Genomic DNA, 20,959 nt, shown 5'->3' with positions numbered 1-20,959 from the left:
TCACATCCAACACAATTCATTTCACATCCGTTTTAAATTTATTGAAAAGTCCGACGATGAGCGTTCAGTCGATGTCTGTGCTGCTGATGAAAGTTTCTCAAAGCAGATTAGTCGTTAAAAAAAAAACTAAACAAGGGGCTCTTTTTTTTGTTTTTGTTTTTTTGCCCAGTACCTTAATAAGTAACGTGATACAGTAGAAGCTGTCAGCAGGACTCCCTTAAAACACTTGAAAATAATACTAGGAATATTAATAACATCCACCATCTTGCAGCAGAACCAGAAGGTCCAGCAGCCTCAGCAGTGCAGTAGCTTCCCATCCAAGAAGGTATAAGTTAAATAAATAGCAACAAAACAAAAGTTGTGTCCCAATGGCAAGCGGCTTGTCGGCCTTCCAAAAGTGTGCAAATAAATAACTCTCGTGGAGCAGATATCCTCAGTATTTACAGACCTCCTCACCACATCCGTGCTCAGGCCCGTCTTGGCGGCTCTGCTTCGGCTCATGCTGAGTACGAGGATATGTTGTAGACGGTGCTGTTTGGTGGGATGGAGAGGGTGGAGGACAGTAAAGGATAGCAGCAGGGTGGTGGTGGTGGGGTTAGTCGGTAAGAGCGTGCAGAGAGTAGAAATAAAGTAAAAGAAAAAAAGGAATTGGTTCAGTATTCATCCTGGTCCAGGTGGCCTTGCTCCTCAAGTTCTTCATCTTCTGGAGGCGCAAAACCCTCCTGGAACACACAAATACATATTTCAAGTTAGCCGGATTAACTCCAGCGTTCAAGTCCACACTAGGGTTGTCTCCATACCAGTATTTTGGTACCTGTACCAAAATGTATTTTGATACTTTTCTAAATAAAGGGTGTCAGATTCAAACACTGATGACATCTATTAAACAAGACAAGAAGCAAAGAATCAAACAGAGACAGAATTCAATTTGGCTCAATTTTGAGGAGAAACGTCTGGTCTGTACTCTTGTACAGTTTCCCGCACGCTCTGACAAAAAAAAGGTTTGCGTCTCCTCCTTTATTTGGATATTCCCTGTTTGCACAACAACATCTGTTTCTAAAGGAATGGGGGAGGGGGGAATATGTAAACAGCCATTGTTTTCGGTCACATTAACACAAAAGAAAAAGATGCCTCGGGCTTGGGCTGGTCCTGGATCGAGCTTGGGCAAGTCTTGGATGACAATAGATAACCCCCCCTCCCAACTCCTCTCATCGTACACAATGGAATTTTCCAAGCCTTTGCTTGGTGCAACAAAGACAGCTTTCATCTGTCCACTGGGAACTCAAGAGTTTTTTGATAATTTACATACCATTTTTCTGACAAAGGGGACCACAGAAAATGACATTATTGTCTTTATTTGAACACAAAAAATGTTAGGGTACATGAAACATATGTTTATTATTGTCATTTAGTCCTTAAATAAAATAGTGAACATACTAGACAACTTGTCTTTTAGTAGTAAGTAAACAAACACAGACTCCTAATTATTCTGCTGACGTATGCAGTAACATATTGTGTCATTTATACACCTATTATTTTGTACACATTAAGAGGGACAAACTGTAAAAATTGATTATTAATCCACTTGTTCATTTACTGTTAATATCTGCTTATTTTCCCTTTCAACATGTTCTATCTACTGTGGAGAATGCATATATGTTTAAGAGTTCTTTCTTTATTCATAGCCATGTTTGATCAGCTAGTACTTTTCCTTTGTATATTCTACCAGTTTCTCTTGTCTTCAGAGGCCTGTTTAGTGTCTTAACCTTGGAATGTGAATACCTCCCCCACTTGTTCCTTATCAGTGTTGCGAGGGGGAGAGGGGGGGGGGGGCTTTCTTTGTGTGCAAGGAGTTGGCTTTTCCGTTTGAATGTCAGATCAACTAGAGTAGCCGATATGAATGTATTGGTTAAGATGATCTCCTAAAGCTTTAGTAAAACTTGATAATATTCCAATTCTGTCTTGGTGGTCCTTCTTACTCAGCATATATGTCATCGAAAGAACTTCGGATTGACCAGTAACTTGGATTCCCTGGGAGGAAGAACTGGTCGACACTACACTTCTGTTAAAATGTAATAATCACTTATTTGTCTCTTCTTTGATACTTTACATTAGTTTTGGGATGATACCACACATTTAGGTATCGATCCGATACCAAGTAGTTACAGGATCATACGTTGGTCATATTCAAAGTCCTCATGTGTCCAGGGACATATTTACTGACTTTATAAACATAATATACATAAAAATATTTGTTGATGCTAAAAAACATCGATGTAATCATAGTAGTATCGACTAGATACGCTCCTGTAGTTGGTATCATTACAGTGGATGTCAGGTGTAGATCCACTCATGGCGTTTGTTTACACTGTGACGGCGGTGAGCTATTGTATTCTCCTCTGGTGTGTAGTGAAGCATGTTTAGCTATTCCTTGTCCTGCAGTGATAATGGTAATTGTAAGAAACTTACTTTATTCGTCAACCATGCAGGCGAGGATTAGTGATTTAGAAGTAGCTAAAACACTGTGGATGGACGTTAGCCTCGTCTTAAAGCAGCTCTTCCTGAGGGTGTTTCAGTGTTATAACTTCACCTTTATCTTTACTTTTTACACCACAATGTGTCCATTCTCCCTTTTCTGTCTACACACTGTGTCTGCTTGTAAGTACTCTGTGTGTGTGCGCTGCCGAACATGCTCCTTTGCTGGTAAAACCAGCAAAAGGGGGGGAAGCGGTACTTTTCAAACAGAGTATTGTAGCGTTTTGGATTCATTAGTATTGTGATAGCACACTAGTAGCGGTACCCTGGTACACACGTGTCACACTATTGTGGAAGGGACGTACCTCTGTGGCGTAAAGGATGTCCATTATCTTGCCGAGCACCGGATTGTTGTCGTTCTCCTGGCAGATGAGCTCGATGTCTCGTAGTTTGCTGAAGTAGAAGTCTCTCTCCTTCTCCAGGCCGTCCACCGTCAACTTCAACTCCATCAGCTGGCAGAGAGGAGACCACAGCAAACATTGCAAGTGTTCTAGTGGGGCAACAGCGGCCTCTGCTGGCACAGAAGGTAACTACAGCTGCTTTTACAGGACTATTTTCAAAAGACCATTTATTATGCAAATATAACTTTTTTTTAATGAGCCGTAGACATGATTCTAATCCATCATCCAGCACCCCCCGCCACCCCGAAAGGGACAAGCGGTAGAAAATGGATGGATGGATGACTACTAATGTATGTAATATGACTACTAATATATGTGATATGACTACTAATATATGTGATATGACTACTAATATATGTGATATGACTACTAATATATGTAATATGACTACTAATATATGTAATAAGACTACTAATATATGTAATATGACTACTAATATATGTAATATGACTACTAATATATGTGATATGACTACTAATATATGTGATATGACTACTAATATACGTAATATGACTACTAATATATGTAATATGACTACTAATATATGTAATATGACTACTAATATATGTGATATGACTACTAATATATGTAATATGACTACTAATATATGTGATATGACTACTAATATATGTAATATGACTACTAATATATGTAATATGACTACAAATATATGTAATATGACTACTAATATATGTAATATGACTACTAATATATGTGAAATGACTACTAATATATGTAATATGACTACTAATGTATGTGATATGACTACTAATATATCTGATATGACTACTAATATATGTGATATGACTACTAATATATGTAATAAGACTACTAATATATGTAATATGACTACTAATATATGTAATATGACTACTAATATATGTGATATGACTACTAATATATGTGATATGACTACTAATATATGTGATATGACTACTAATATATGTAATATGACTACTAATATATGTAATAAGACTACTAATATATGTAATATGACTACTAATATATGTAATAAGACTACTAATATATGTAATATGACTACTAATATATGTAATTTGACTAGTAATATATGTAATATGACTACTAATATATGTAATATGACTACTAATATATGTAATATGACTACTAATATATGTAATATGACTACTAATATGTGTGATATGACTACTAATATGTGTGATATGACTATTAATATATGTAATATGACTACTAATATATGTGATATGACTACTAATATATGTAATATGACTACTAATATGTGTGATATGACTACTAGTATGTGTGATATGACTATTAATATATGTAATATGACTACTAATATATGTGATATGACTACTAATATATGTGATATGACTACTAATATGTGTGATATGACTACTAATATATGTGATATGACTACTATGTGTGATATGACTACTAATATATGTAGTATTATTAATATATGTGATATGACTACTAATATATGTAATAAGACTACTAATATATGTAATATGACTACTAATATATGTGATATGACTACTAATATATGTAATATGACTACTAATATATGTGATATGACTACTAATATATGTAATATGACTACTAATATGTGTGATATGACTACTAATATGTGTGATATGACTATTAATATATGTAATATGACTACTAATATATGTGATATGACTACTAATATATGTGATATGACTACTAATATGTGTGATATGACTACTAATATATGTGATATGACTACTATGTGTGATATGACTACTAATATATGTAGTATTACTAATATATGTGATATGACTACTAATATATGTAATAAGACTACTAATATATGTAATATGACTACTAATATATGTGATATGACTACTAATATATGTAATATGACTACTAATATATGTGATATGACTACTAATATATGTAATATGACTACTAATATATGTGATATGACTACTAATATATGTAATATGACTACTAATATGTGTGATATGACTACTAATATGTGTGATATGACTATTAATATATGTAATATGACTACTAATATATGTGATATGACTACTAATATATGTGATATGACTACTAATATGTGTGATATGACTACTAATATATGTGATATGACTACTATGTGTGATATGACTACTAATATATGTAGTATTACTAATATATGTGATATGACTACTAATATATGTAATAAGACTACTAATATATGTAATATGACTACTAATATATGTAATATGACTACTAATATATGTGATATGACTACTAATATATGTAATATGACTACTAATATATGTGATATGACTACTAATATATGTAATAAGACTACTAATATATGTAATATGACTACTAATATATGTGATATGACTACTAATATATGTAATAAGACTACTAATATATGTAATATGACTACTAATATATGTAATATGACTACTAATATATGTGATATGACTACTAATATATGTAATATGACTACTAATATGTGTGATATGACTACTAATATATGTAATATGACTACTAATATATGTGATATGACTACTAATATATGTAATATGACTACTAATATATGTGATATGACTACTAATATATGTAATATTACTAATATATGTGATATGACTACTAATATATGTGATATGACTACTAATATATATTATATGACTACTAATATATGTAATATGACTACTAATTTATGTGATAAGACTACTCATATATGTAATATGACCACTAATATATGTAATATGACTACTAATTTATGTTATATGACTACTAATGTGTGATATGACTACAAATATATGTAATATGACCACTAATATATGTAATATGACTACTAATATATGTGATATGACTACTAATATATGTGATATGACTACTAATATATGTAATATGACTACTAATATATGTAATATGACTACTAATATATGTAATATGACTACTAATATATGTAATAAGACTACTAATATATGTAATATGACTACTAATATATGTAATATGACTACTAATATATGTGATATGACTACTAATATATGTAATATGACTACTAATATGTGTGATATGACTACTAATATATGTAATATGACTACTAATATATGTGATATGACTACTAATATATGTAATATTACTAATATATGTGATATGACTACTAATATATGTGATATGACTACTAATATATGTGATATGACTACTAATATATATTATATGACTACTAATATATGTAATATGACTACTAATTTATGTGATAAGACTACTCATATATGTAATATGACCACTAATATATGTAATATGACTACTAATTTATGTTATATGACTACTAATGTGTGATATGACTACTAATATATGTAATATGACCACTAATATATGTAATATGACTACTAATATATGTGATATGACTACTAATATATGTGATATGACTACTAATATATGTAATATGACTACTAATATATGTAATATGACTACTAATATATGTAATATGACTACTAATATATGTAATTATGACTACTAATTTATGTGATATGACTACTAATATACAGTGTATGTGATATTTGCAAGTCAGCATTCATTTCAGTTTGTCCAAGGTGTGTTGCCGTAGTCAGGAAGTAGTCTTTGCCATTAAGTGTTGTCTTTTGTTGGGTCCCAACAAAGTCGTATGCTGTAAGTATTGTACTCATGACACACGTGCTTCTTGGTTGTAGTTTTCATTACAACATTTAGAGCACAGGTGTCAAACTATTCTTTGTGGCCCGCCATTGCCATTATTGACTAATGTATCTACATTTTGACAGGAAAAAGGCACGCAAATGCGGCTCTTAACTCAACATTATTTGATGCAACAAGCTACAGTAGGAAAGGCCCCGTTCCTGGGCGGATCTCATGTCATTTTGCAATGTAGTCTGCTGAAAATGAGGGAAAGCTCCACTGTACATAGCAACCGACGCTGTGGTCAAAGTTGGAACGGCGGCTAAAGTGAATTAGTGCACTCCCGCTGTTCGTCACGTTTCATGTGTCAGGTAAAACAAGTAGTGCCTTCTCAATCAAGGAAAATGGCAACATTACTTGGAAGCAGTTGACTAAGACCACGGTACAACAAAGGTGTGAAAAGAAGAGGTACTAAAATGGAGTGAAAAGTACTGTAATATTGGACTTTTGAAGCTGGCGTTATTATGATTGTAAGGATTGCACCTGGAGATTTAGCTCACCTGTTGATTTAGCTCACCTGTTGATTTAGCTCCATGATCTCAGCGTCGCTGCCGCCGTTCCGGGTCATGGTGGGGTTCTTCCTCAGGGACGGAGTGTTGTGTTGCACACGCTGCGGTGTGGGCATGTTCTTGGGAACCGTTGGGGAAGTCCTTTGTGGTCCTGTTGGTTGTTGGAAAGAAGATGTTCAGTTGGCTTGACAAACACATGCCTTAATAGTCATATCACATATATTAGTAGTCATATTACATATATTAGTAGTCATATTACATATATTAGTAGTCATATCACATATGTTAGTAGTCATATTACATATATTAGTAGTCATATCACATATGTTAGTAGTCATATTACATATATTAGTAGTCATATTGAATATATTAGTAGTCATATCGCATATATTAGTAGTCATATTGCATATATTAGTAGTCATATCACATATGTTAGTAGTCATATTACATATATTAGTAGTCATATTGAATATATTAGTAGTCATATCGCATATATTAGTAGTCATATTGCATATATTAGTAGTCATATCACATATGTTAGTAGTCATATCACATATATTAGTAGTCATATCACATATATTAGTAGTCATATCACATATGTTAGTAGTCATATTACATATATTAGTAGTCATATCACATATATTAGTAGTCATATTGCGTATATTAGTAGTCATATTACATATATTAGTAGTCATATCACATATGTTAGTAGTCATATCACATATATTAGTAGTCATATCACATATGTTAGTAGTCATATTACATATATTAGTAGTCATATCACATATATTAGTAGTCATATTGCATATATTAGTAGTCATATTGCATATATTAGTAGTCATATTACATATATTAGTAGTCACATTACATATATTAGTAGTCATATTACATATATTAGTAGTCATATTGCATATATTAGTAGTCATATTACATATATTAGTAGTCATATCACATATATTAGTAGTCATATTGCATATATTAGTAGTCATATTACATATATTAGCAGTCATATCACATATATTAGTAGTCATATTACATATACTAGTATTCATATCAAATATATTAGTAGTCATATTACATATATTAGTAGTCATATCACATATATTAGTAGTCATATCACATATATTAGTAGTCATATCACATATATTAGTAGTCATAATACATACATTAGTAGTCATATCACATATATTAGTAGTCATATTACATATATTAGTAGTCATATTGCATATATTAGTAGTCATATCACATATATTAGTAGTCATATTACATATATTAGTAGTCATATCACATATATTAGTAGTCATATTGCATATATTAGTAGTCATATTACATATATTAGCAGTCATATCACATATATTAGTAGTCATATTACATATACTAGTATTCATATCAAATATATTAGTAGTCATATTACATATATTAGTAGTCATATCACATATATTAGTAGTCATATCACATATATTAGTAGTCATATCACATATATTAGTAGTCATAATACATACATTAGTAGTCATATCACATATATTAGTAGTAATATTACATATATTAGTAGTCATATCACATATATTAGTAGTCATATCACATATATTAGTAGTCATATTACATATATTAGTAGTCATATTACATATATTAGTAGTCATATTACATATATTAATAGTCACATTACATATATTAGTAGTCATATTACATATATTAGTTGTCATATTGCATATATTAGTAGTCATATTACATATATTAATAGTCACATTACATATATTAGTAGTCATATTACATATATTAGTTGTCATATTGCATATATTAGTAGTCATATTACATATATTAGTAGTCATATAACATATATTAGTAGTCATATCACATATATTAGTAGTCATATCACATATATTAGTAGTCACATTACATATATTAGTAGTCATATTACATATATTAGTAGTCATATCACATATGTTAGTAGTCATATCACATATAATAGTAGTCATATCACATATATTAGTAGTCATATCACATATATTAGTAGTCATATTACATATATTAGTAGTCATATTGCATATATTAGTAGTCATATTACATATATTAGTAGTCACATTACGTATATTAGTAGTCATATTACATATATTAGTAGTCATATTACATATATTAGTAGTCATATCACATATATTAGTAGTCATATCACATATATTAGTAGTCATATTACATATATTAGTAGTCATATTACATATATTAGTAGTCATATCACATATATTAGTAGACACATTACATATATTAGTAGTCATATTACATATATTAGTAGTCATATTGCATATATTAGTAGTCACTTTACATATATTAGTAGTCATATTACATATATTAATAGTCACATTACATATATTAGTAGTCATATTACATATATTAGTAGTCATATTACATATATTAGTAGTCATATCACATATATTAGTAGTCATATTACATATATTAGTAGTCATATCACATATATTAGTAGTCATATTACATATACTAGTATTCATATTACATATATTAGTAGTCATATCACATATATTAGTAGTCATGTCACATACATCAGTAGTCATATTACATATATTAGTAGTCATATCACATACATCAGTAGTCATATTACATATATTAGTAGTCATATCACATATATTAGTAGACATATCACATATATTAGAAGTCATATCACATATATTAGTAGTCATAATACATATATTAGTAGTCATATCACATATATTAGTAGTCATATTACATATATTAGTAGTCATATCACATATATTAGTAGACATATCACATATATTAGTAGTCATAATACATATATTAGTAGTCATATCACATATATCAGTAGTCATATTACATATATTAGTAGTCATAATACATATATTAGTAGTCATATTACATATATTAGTAGTCATATCACATATATCAGTAGTCATATCACATATATTAGTAGTCATATTACCAGTACATATATTAGTGGTCATATCACATAATATATTAGTGGTCATATTGGTGACTGTACTTTTCTAGAAGCTTCAAATGAGCAGGCGGTGAATAGCCGGGTGTTGTTGAGGCGATGTAAACATTGTTTACGTTGGGACTTGGACCGCTGCTTTGCTAAGCTACTTGCAGCCAAACAAGCTCAATGACGACAGACGTGTTGTGAAAGACAAAAACAACTATGCCATTTTCTCCAAGTGTCACTGCTCGTCAAGCAAACTCCTGTTCATGCAACAAAAGCTCTGCGCTTCAACCCCTAAGCATTCTGGGAGTTTATTTTGGCAAAGACACACAAAAAAAGTTGCACCCAAAGTAAACGTGAAGCTGGCATGGAACAACTGGGAGCATGAGCTCGGTTTTAGGCTCTTTTGAACAACAACGTGTCTCGTCCCGGCTGCTGCTAATAAAGGCGACAGGTGATTAGATCCTTTACAATTTGGCGCCCAACAAGGCAGACCACCACACACTGTCAGGAGAGCCCGGATCAGGGTTACAACACTGTTTTATTTGCATAAATTAGTGTCCGTGTCTCTCTCCAGCTCCAACAACGTGTCTCATCCCGGCTGCTGCTAATAAAGGCCACAGGTGATTAGACAACAAGGCCCACCTGGGCCATCTACGCACCCGTCGCTGTCTTCGAGGCCGGTCCTGGCACACCCCGTTCCGCGGCAGGCCCGCAGGCCACGCCCCCCCCTCCACACTCACATTTTCAGTAGACCCATAATAAATTCATAAAAGAAGCAAACTTCATGAATGTTTTTTTTTGTGACCAACAAGTATGTGCTCCAATCACTCTATCACAAAAAAATAAGAGTTGTAGAAATGATTGTAAACTCAAGACAGCCATGACATGATGTTCTTTACTAACTTTTGATCGCGACTGTGTATAATGTAGCATCATTCATAATAACATGTTGTATTTATATATTTTTATTTTGCTCATTTTAAGCATACGGAGGCGCACTAATTTCACAGATGCATCATAACGTTCACTTTTCCTTCAACAACGAGAACACCACTAATCATGCAAACTGGGACTGCCGACTGATGGGATGTTTATATCTTCCCGTTTAGATGAAGATTTAATCATAATGAGGTTCATTAAAAAAAAGGGGGAGTGTCCTTATCTTAGTTTTGACAGCAGGATGAAGTCTATAAGTGCATTTCCACTGCACGCTACAGTACAGTTTGGCTGGTACATGGCACACTTTGGTTGAATAAAACCAACAGAGTTTTGTTTTTTTGTCTAAAGTGGTTGGATAAGCGTACCAAACCCAACTGTACTAGCGAGTGAAAAGCCAGCGCCAGCTGCTTGTTTTTTTTTTTGTGTGGAGCCATCCAAAGCTCAGCCAAGACCGTGCAGCAAAGGCGGAAATCATTTATTTTTGACGTTTACCTGAAGTTCTCCTGGGTTTGTGGGTAAAGTGATCACCTGGGTTGGGGGCGGGGGCCACGTCCTGCCCCTGTCTGGCCAGCATGGGGTCGTACTCCTTCCCGTCGTAGTTGGCGTCAAAGAACTTCTTGAACCACTGCACAAACTCAAAGTTGTCCTGGAACTTCCCCTTGACCAGCTTCTCTACCGGTATGATCTGTGTGGGGCAAGGCACAGTGGGTCTGGATTAGTTTTTTTTTGCCTCACGCCTGTGAGAACCCTGCGTGTGACTTGAAGCATGACGGAGTGCGGGTCGGTTAATTTCTCCAGGTGCTCAAACAACCAGCAGGTAGCATCTGTGAGTAGAGTCCCAAGTTTAAAAAAATAAAAATAAAAAATATATATATATATACATATCTATATATATATATATATATATATATATATATATATATATATATATATATATATAGATATGTATATATATATATTTTTTTAAATCAGTCCTTTCTAATGCATTTTCTACCGCTTTTTACTCTCGGTATCTCATAGCCGCTCAGGCAAATTATATTGTGTAAAAATGTTTTTTCCCATCGATAACATGACATCATCTGCAAAATGTGCGCTCTTTAAGTCAATTAGTGCGCGAGGAATATATATATATATATATATATATATATATATATATATTTACGAACCCCGTTTCCATATGAGTTGGGAAATTGTGCTAGATGTAAATATAAACGGAATACAATGATATGCAAATCATTTTCAACCCATATTCAGTTGAATATGCTACAAAGACAACATATTTGATGTTGAAACTGATAAACATTTTGTTTTTGTGCAAATAATCATTAACTTTAGAATTTGATGCCAGCAACACGTTGTCATGTCTGTGTAATCATGTTTTGTCTTAGTCATGTTTTTTTTTAGTTATTGGACTCTTTAGTTTCTGGCTTTTCACTCCCTTGTCTTGTTTCCATGGTTACCCATTAGTTTCACCTGTTTCACGTTTGGACTCATTGTGCACTCTTGTTTATCACCATAGCAACCCATTAGTTTTCACCTGTCACGTCACGCACCTGTTTCATGTTTTGAGTCACGCACCTGTTTTTGTTAATCATGTCTGTAGTATTTAAGTTCAGTGTTTTCAGTTTGTCTTTCTGGTGACATCTCCACATTTATGCTTCTGCATATTTCTGACTCTTTTTTCATGTCCATCGTTCACGCTGTTCCTTTTTGTCCATACCAAGTAAGTTTTGTTTATTATTGCCACAGTTAGTGTTTTTTGTTGTTCATAGTTTTTGCCTTTGTGCAAGTGTTTGGTTTATAGTTTGTTCTCCGCCATTGTGCGCGCCTTTTGTTTACTTCCTTGTTTTGTATTTATAGTGTTTAAATAAAAATGTACCTGCATTCCCGTCTCGCCCGAGCCAACTTTCCGTTGCCTTCGAGAAAAACTAAACCCCAGGACCAAGTCATGACACACGTGACAAAGAAGTTGGGAAAGGTGGCAATAAATACTGATAAAGTTGAGGAATGCTCATCAAACACTTATTTGGAACATCCCACAGGTGAACAGGCAAATTGGGAACGGGTGGGTGCCATGATTGGGTATAAAAGTAGATTCCGTGAAATGCTCAGTCATTCACAAACAAGGATGGGGCGAGGGACACCACTTTGCCAACAATTGCCTGAGCAAATTGTTGAACAGTTTAAGAAAAACCTTTCTCAACCAGCTATTGCAAGGAATTTAGGGATTTCACCATCTACGCTCCGTAATATCATCAAAGGGTTCAGAGAATCTGGAGAAATCACTGCACGTAAGCAGCTAAGCCCGTGACCTTCGATCCCTCAGGCTGTACTGCATCAACAAGCGACATCCGTGTGTAAAGGATATCACCACATGGGCTCAGGAACACTTCAGAAACCCACTGTCAGTAACTACAGTTGGTCGCTACATCTGTAAGTGCAAGTTAAAACTCTCCTATGCAAGGCGAAAACCGTTTATCAAACAACACCCAGAAACACCGTCGGCTTCGCTGGGCCTGAGCTCATCTAAGATGGACTGATACAAAGTGGAAAAGTGTTCTGTGGTCTGACGAGTCCACATTTCAAATTGTTTTTGGAAACTGTGGACGTCGTGTCCTCCGGACCAAAGAGGAAAAGAACCATCCGGATTGTTATAGGCGCAAAGTGTAAAAGGCAGCATGTGTGATGGTATGGGGGTGTATTAGTGGCCAAGACATGGGTAACTTACACATCTGTGAAGGCACCATTAATGCTGAAAGGTACATACAGGTTTTGGAACAACATATGTTGCCATCCAAGCAACGTTACCATGGACGCCCCTGCTTATTTCAGCAAGACAATGCCAAGCCACGTGTTACATCAACGTGGCTTCATAGTAAAAGAGTGCGGGTACTAGACTGGCCTGCCTGTAGTCCAGACCTGTCTCCCATTGAAAATGTGTGGTGCATTATGAAGCCTAAAATAGCACAACGGAGACCCCCGGACTGTTGAACAACTTAAGCTGTACATCAAGCAAGAATGGGAAAGAATTCCACCTGAGAAGCTTCAAAAATGTGTCTCCTCAGTTCCCAAACGTTTACTGAGTGTTGTTAAAAGGAAAGGCCATGTAACACAGTGGTGAACATGCCCTTTCCCAACTACTTTGGCACGTGTTGCAGCCATTAAATTCTAAGTTAATTATTATTTGCAAAAAAAATAAATAAAGTTTATGAGTTTGAACATCAAATATGTTGTCTTTGTAGTGCATTCAATTGAATATGGGTTGAAAATGATTTGCAAATCATTGTATTCCGTTTATATTTACATCTAACACAATTTCCCAACTCATATGGAAACAGGGTTTCTATATATATATATTAGAGATACGCGGTTTGCGGACACAACCGCGGAGTCCGCGGATTATCCGCGGATCGGGCGGTTGAAATAAAAAAAAATTACATTTTATCCGCGGGTCGGGTCGAGTCGGGCGGTTGAAATAAAAAAAAATTAGATTTTAAATAGATTCAGGCGGGTGGCAGTTAAACCAATTGGGAAATATATATACATAGTTAAATGTTGTTACCCACATACGAAAAACGAGCAGGCACCTGCAGCATATGCCACAACAGAAGAAGAAAAAAAAAGAGATGGACACTTTTACGGAGCGGAGAAGGGACGCCTCGCCGGGGTCCGGGACCGAGGCCCCTTACCCCGAGAGGGCCCCACCGGGAGCCGTAGCTGAGGCGATCCGCGAGAAGGGCCCGACGCACGTCCAGGGTCACCACCGCGCCCACCGCACCGACACCCTGCCTCGTCCGCCTTCGCCGCGGCCGGCGTCACGCGCAACAGGTAAGCAGCTTACCTGCCCGCCACCCCTGTTGCCGGGGGCGCGTAACAGGGGTCACTCCGCGCGCAGTGCGCTCACAAAAGGGGTGGGGCTCACCCTGGCTGATATAGACAGCAGGACGGTGGCCATGGAAGTCGGAACCCGCTAAGGAGTGTGTAACAACCCACCTGCCGAATCAACTAGCCCTGAAAATGGATGGCGCTGGAGCGTCGGGCCCATACCCGGCCGTCGCCGGCAGCGAGAGCCGCGAGGGCTAGGCTGCGACGAGTAGGATGGCCGCCGCGGTGCGCGCTGAGGCCTCGGGCGCGAGCCCGGGTGGAGCTGCCGCGGGTGCGCGGGACATCGCACCTCCACGCGCTTGGAGGTGCGCTCAGCGCGGCTCCCATATGATTGCGCACTGGTGTGCGTCTGGGCCGTGACAGCATGGCACGCATTGAATGTCTGTGCTGCATTGGATCAGTCTCCTTTCTTTAACAGGCAAAAGCTTTATAACCTCACTAATGCCTTGCATCGTCTATATTAGATATATAACAACGGGCGGGTGCGGTTCTGATTAAATGTTAGATCGGGTGGATGGCGGATGGTTGACGACTTTCTGATGCGGTTGCGGATGAAATAATTGCCTATCCGTGCATCTCTAATATATATATACATACATGTGTGTGTGTATATATATATATATATATATATATATATATACACACTGAAATGGTCCCTAGTGTGTGAGTGTGAGTGTGAATGTTGTCTGTCTATCTGTGTTGGCCCTGTGATGAGGTATCCAGGGTGTACCCCGCCTAACGCCTGAATGCAGCTGAGATAGGCTCCAGCACCCCCCGCGACCCCAAAAGGGACAAGCGGTAGAAAATGGATGGATGGATGGATAATCGGCCCGGCCCAATCCAGACCTACTGCACCATGCAGTCAAAAGTGGCGCAACGGTGGTCCTCACCTTGTCCACGCTCATCCTTTTAAAGGCCGCCTGAAGAACTTTGAAGTTGTGTATAAACTCGTGCTCCAGCTTGGCTTGAAACTTCACCTTCTTCAGGAGGATGCAGCCGGGAAACAACATGTCCATGAACTGGCAGTACGCCGCCCCTGCAAATGAAACACACCCGTTTTGGTCGCCGTTCCCGTAGCATGTGGGGAGCACTCCTCACCTGAACACAACTGCTCGATCTTGGTGTAGGTGAGGTGCAAGGAGTCGTTGACCCACGCCAGCATGTCATGGCGGCTGAGGTTGTCAATGGACACGGACGTGGCGTACACATTCACTGCCATCCCTGACCTGGAACCCAAAACACACAAGTGCTCATAAACAGGTTGCATGCTGTGTGTAAACGTACAGGAGCTTGTCAATACTAATCCAAGTGACACAAGGCTAATTTAGATACGACGTGCGTATTTAAATAAGGGCATGTGACGCTCAATTTCACGTTAATGACACACTAAAAAATGCGGGGTTATTTTGATAACCCAAGTTATGCCGCTAGCATGTCGTCTGTCGCTCATGTCCGTCGCAGCCGTGACTTCCTGACCGCGCGGAAGAAGTCGTTGCCGGTTCTTCTGAGCTGTGGCGGCCTTAATCCCCACGTGTGCCGAGCAGCATAATCCTCTTGTTGCTTTACACGGAAACATGCTAATGTGTGTGTAAGTCACCAAAACATCTGGCAACCTTCCCACTGCTCACTTTGACTTCCAAGACATTCTAGAAGCAAAAAGACCCCCCCTGTTGTGGCAGGTGGCTAAAGGATGCTAGTGCAACTTAGTGACACCATATAATATAATAATATATATGTATAATATAACAACATATACATATTCATAAAATAATTATATACACGTAATAACGTATACATATAAAATATGTATAATATAATAAATAATGATATACCTGCATATTTATAATATAATAAATATAATTATATAAAAATATAATAATGAATAAAATATAATATATATCTATAATATAACAAATACAATACAATATGTGATAATAGTATATCCAGCCATCCATTTTCTACTGCTTATAACTATATATATATATATATATATATATATATATATATATATATATATATATATAAGATTATATACATATAATATAGTACAATAATACATACATATAAAATAAATATAATAATACATACCTATTTATTAAATAAATGTTATATAAACATTATTACGTATAGATATAATAAAATATTAATAGTATATGTATAATATAATAAATAATGATATATACCTATAATACAGTAAATATAATTATATATAATATAATGAATATAATAATAAATACAATTGTACATACATATAAAATACGTGATAATAGTATATCCAGCCATCCATTTTCTACTGCTTATAACTATATATATATATATATATATATATATATATATATATATATATATATATGTAGATATATATATATATATTTACAGTATATATATATATATATATATATATATATATATATATATATATATATATATAAGATTATATACATATAATATAGTACAATAATATATATACATATAAAATAAATATAATAATACATACCTATTTATCAAATAAATATTATACAAACATTATTACGTATACCGTATTTTTCGGACTATAAGTCGCAGTTTTTTTGATAGTTTGGCCGGGCTCCAGTGCGACTTATATATGTTTTTTTCCTTTTTTATTATGCATTTTCGGCAGGTGCGACTTATACTCCGGTGCAACTTATACTCTAAAAAATACGGTACATATAATAAAATATTAATAGTGTATGTATAATATAATAAATAATGATATATACCTATAATACAGTAAATATAATTATATATAATATAATGAATATAATAATAAATACAATTGTACATACATATAAAATATGTGATAATAGTATATCCAGCCATTCATTTTTTACCGCTTATAACTATATATATAAAAGATTATAGACATATAATATAATACAATAATATATACATATAAAATAAATATAATAATACACACGTATTTATGAAATAAACATTATATACACATTATTACGTATACATATAATAAAATATTAATAGTATATGTATAATTTAATAAATAATTATATTTACCTATAATACAGCAAATATAAGTATATATAAATATCATATGAGTATAATAATAAATACATATAATTAACATAATTGTATATACATATAAAATATGTGATAATAGTGTATCCTGCCATCCATTTTCTACCGCTTATAACTATATATATATATATATATATATATATATATATATATATATATATATATATAAGATTACATACATATAATATAATACAATAATATATACATATATAATAAATATAATAATACATACGTTTTTATGAAATACATATTATATACACATTATTACATATACATAAGAAAATATTAATAGTATATGTATTATACAATAAATAATTATATGTACCTATGATACAGTAAATATAATTATATATAAATATAATATAATGAATATAATAATAAATACATATAATATAATAAATCAAATTGTACATACATAAAAATATGTGATAATAGTATATCCAGCCATCCATTTTCTACCGCTTATAACTATATGTATATATAAGATTATATACATATAATACATTAATACACACATATAAAATAATATATACATACAATATATACATATAAAATAAATATAATAATACATACGTTTTTATGAAAAAAATATGATATACACATTATTACATATAAATATAAGAAAATATTAACAATATATGTATAATATAATAAATCATTATATATATATATATATATATATATATATATAATATAGATAAATATAATAAATACATATAATATAATAAAAACAATTTTACATACATATAAAATAATATGTGATAATAGTATGCCAAGCCATCCATTTTCTACCGCTTATAACTATATGTATATATAAGATTATATACATATAATACATTAATACACACATATAAAATAATATATACATACAATATATACATATAAAATAAATATAATACATACGTTTTTATGAAAAAAATATGATATACACATTATTACATATAAATATAAGTACAGTATATGTATAATGTAATAAATCATTATATATATATATATATATATATATATATATATATATATATATATATATATATATAATATAGATAAATATAATAAATACATATAATATAATAAACAAAGACATGCACCTGGGGATAAGTTGATTGGCAACACTAAATTGGCCCTAGTGTGTGAATGTTGTCTGTCTATCTGTGTTGGCCCTGCGATGAGGTGGCGACTTGTCCAGGGTGTACCCCGCCTTCCGCCCGATGGTAGCTGAGATAGGCTCCAGCGCCCCCGCGACCCCAAAGGGAATAAGCGGTAGAAGATGGATGGATGGATGGATATAATAAACACAATTTTACATACATATAAAATAATATGTGATAATAGTATGCCAAGCCATCCATTTTCTACCGCTTATAATTATATATATATATATATATGATTATATACATATAATATACTGTATACATATAAAATAAATATAATACATACGTTTTTATGAAAAAAACATTATATACACATTATTACGTATACATATAAGAAAATATTAATAGTATACGTGTAATATAATAATTAATGATATATACCTATAATATCGTAAATAAAATTATATAAAAATATAATATATACATATAATATAATAAATACAATTTTACATACATATAAAATAATATGTGATAATAGTATGCCAAGCCATCCATTTTCTACCGCTTGTAACTATATATATATATATATATAAATATAAATAAACATAATAATGTATACATATCGTATAACTACTATAAGACAATGTAATAACATTATTATACGTTATATATGTTCTCTAATAGCAGGCGTGATGCACAAGCGCTAACATTCCAGTAGGTGTCAATCTTTTATTTGTAATTTTTTGTACTATCGATTATCGTGCGGCGAGTGCCGGGCCTTCTACAGCCGGGAGACTGCAGCAACATCCGGGGTGTGAAGCTCCGCGGGCCCTCGGAGGCAGAAAGCAAATAGGCGGAGTGCGTTATTCGCTGCGAACAATAAAAACGCTCATGTTTTGTTCCAATCCCGCCCGCCCGCCCCTGCGGGAAGGCTGGGCGGACGCGGGCCTCCGCGAGTAGCTAGCGCGGAGATAAAAGGCCACATTTAAAGTGTTAAATGGTGGTGCGGTGGTGGTACTCACGTCACGGTGTTGCGGTGCTGGTCTGCGGGTCGCTGCTGCTCCTCTGCGGCTGCCGAGAGTCGTCGTCGTGCTGCGACCTGAGACGTCTGTGGTGTGGGCCGACCCGTCTGCTCGCACTGCGCATGCGCGGCCGGCTCCACGCTGTTTTCTATGAAAGCGCTCGTTTAAAAATAGCGAAGAGACACGTGACGTGACGTGACGTGACGTGTTGTTGTGTAGCAATTTTAGACGTTAGCATCTAAACCATTTTCTTAAGTCCTTTAAATCAGCCCGTTCATGGCGAAAGTGCAAACTTGTAGGAAATGGTAAGAAACGCCACTATTTTGTATCACATTATTTGGTGCCATTTTAGAAGTATGCGACAGTGTTGTTAGCATGCTAACATTAGCATGCTAACGTTAGCATGCTAACGTTAGCATGCTAATGTTTCATGCCAGCATTTTAGCTGACGTCGCACTTTTTAACCCAATAATATAATGGGTTCTTTAACTTGGCACCACATTTATTGTACACGCACTAAGGTTATATTTGAGCATTTTAGCTAATTTAGTATATAGTAAACAATAATCATGGATTTTGTTACTTGGTGCCATTTTAGAAGTATGCGACAGTGTTGTTAGCATGCTAACATGTTTGATGCTAGCATTTTAGCTGACGTCATACTTTTTTACCCAATAATATAATGGGTTCTTTAACTTGGCACCGAATTTAATGTACACACACTAAGGTTATATTTGAGCATTTTAGCTAATTTTGTACATAGTAAACAATAATCATGGATTTTGTTACTTGGTGCCGTTTTAGAAGTATGCTAGCTGTTCCCCCTGTTAACATGCTAAGACTAGCATGCTAAAATTTTAGCTAATTTCATACTTTTTAACCCAATGATCATGGGTTCTTTAAC

General features: G+C 33.9%; 1 protein-coding gene across 2 annotated transcripts; it reads right to left on the bottom strand.

The window, feature by feature from the left end:
• Nucleotides 1-15: 15 nt before the first annotated feature.
• Nucleotides 16-20,166, bottom strand: mapre3a (microtubule-associated protein, RP/EB family, member 3a). 2 transcript variants are annotated; one of them, XM_061924522.1, is made up of 7 exons: nt 20,056-20,166; nt 15,987-16,114; nt 15,779-15,924; nt 11,496-11,688; nt 7,123-7,265; nt 2,841-2,987; nt 16-722 (listed from the first exon to the last, which is right to left on the bottom strand). In XM_061924522.1, the coding sequence occupies exons 2-7, from the start codon at nt 16,105-16,107 to the stop codon at nt 654-656; spliced, it is 819 nt and encodes a 272-aa protein (XP_061780506.1). In that variant the 5' UTR covers nt 16,108-16,114; nt 20,056-20,166; the 3' UTR covers nt 16-653. The 2 variants fall into 2 exon arrangements, with proteins under 2 accessions (XP_061780506.1, XP_061780507.1); XM_061924523.1 differs by having other exon boundaries at nt 11,532-11,688.
• Between the last annotated feature and the right edge of the window lie 793 nt (nt 20,167-20,959).

The sequence above is a fragment of the Nerophis lumbriciformis genome, linkage group LG29, assembly GCF_033978685.3.
Source record: "Nerophis lumbriciformis linkage group LG29, RoL_Nlum_v2.1, whole genome shotgun sequence".
Lineage (NCBI taxonomy): Eukaryota > Metazoa > Chordata > Actinopteri > Syngnathiformes > Syngnathidae > Nerophis > Nerophis lumbriciformis.
Note: the sequence above shows the minus strand (reverse complement) of the source record. Positions and strands in the feature narration are given on the sequence as shown.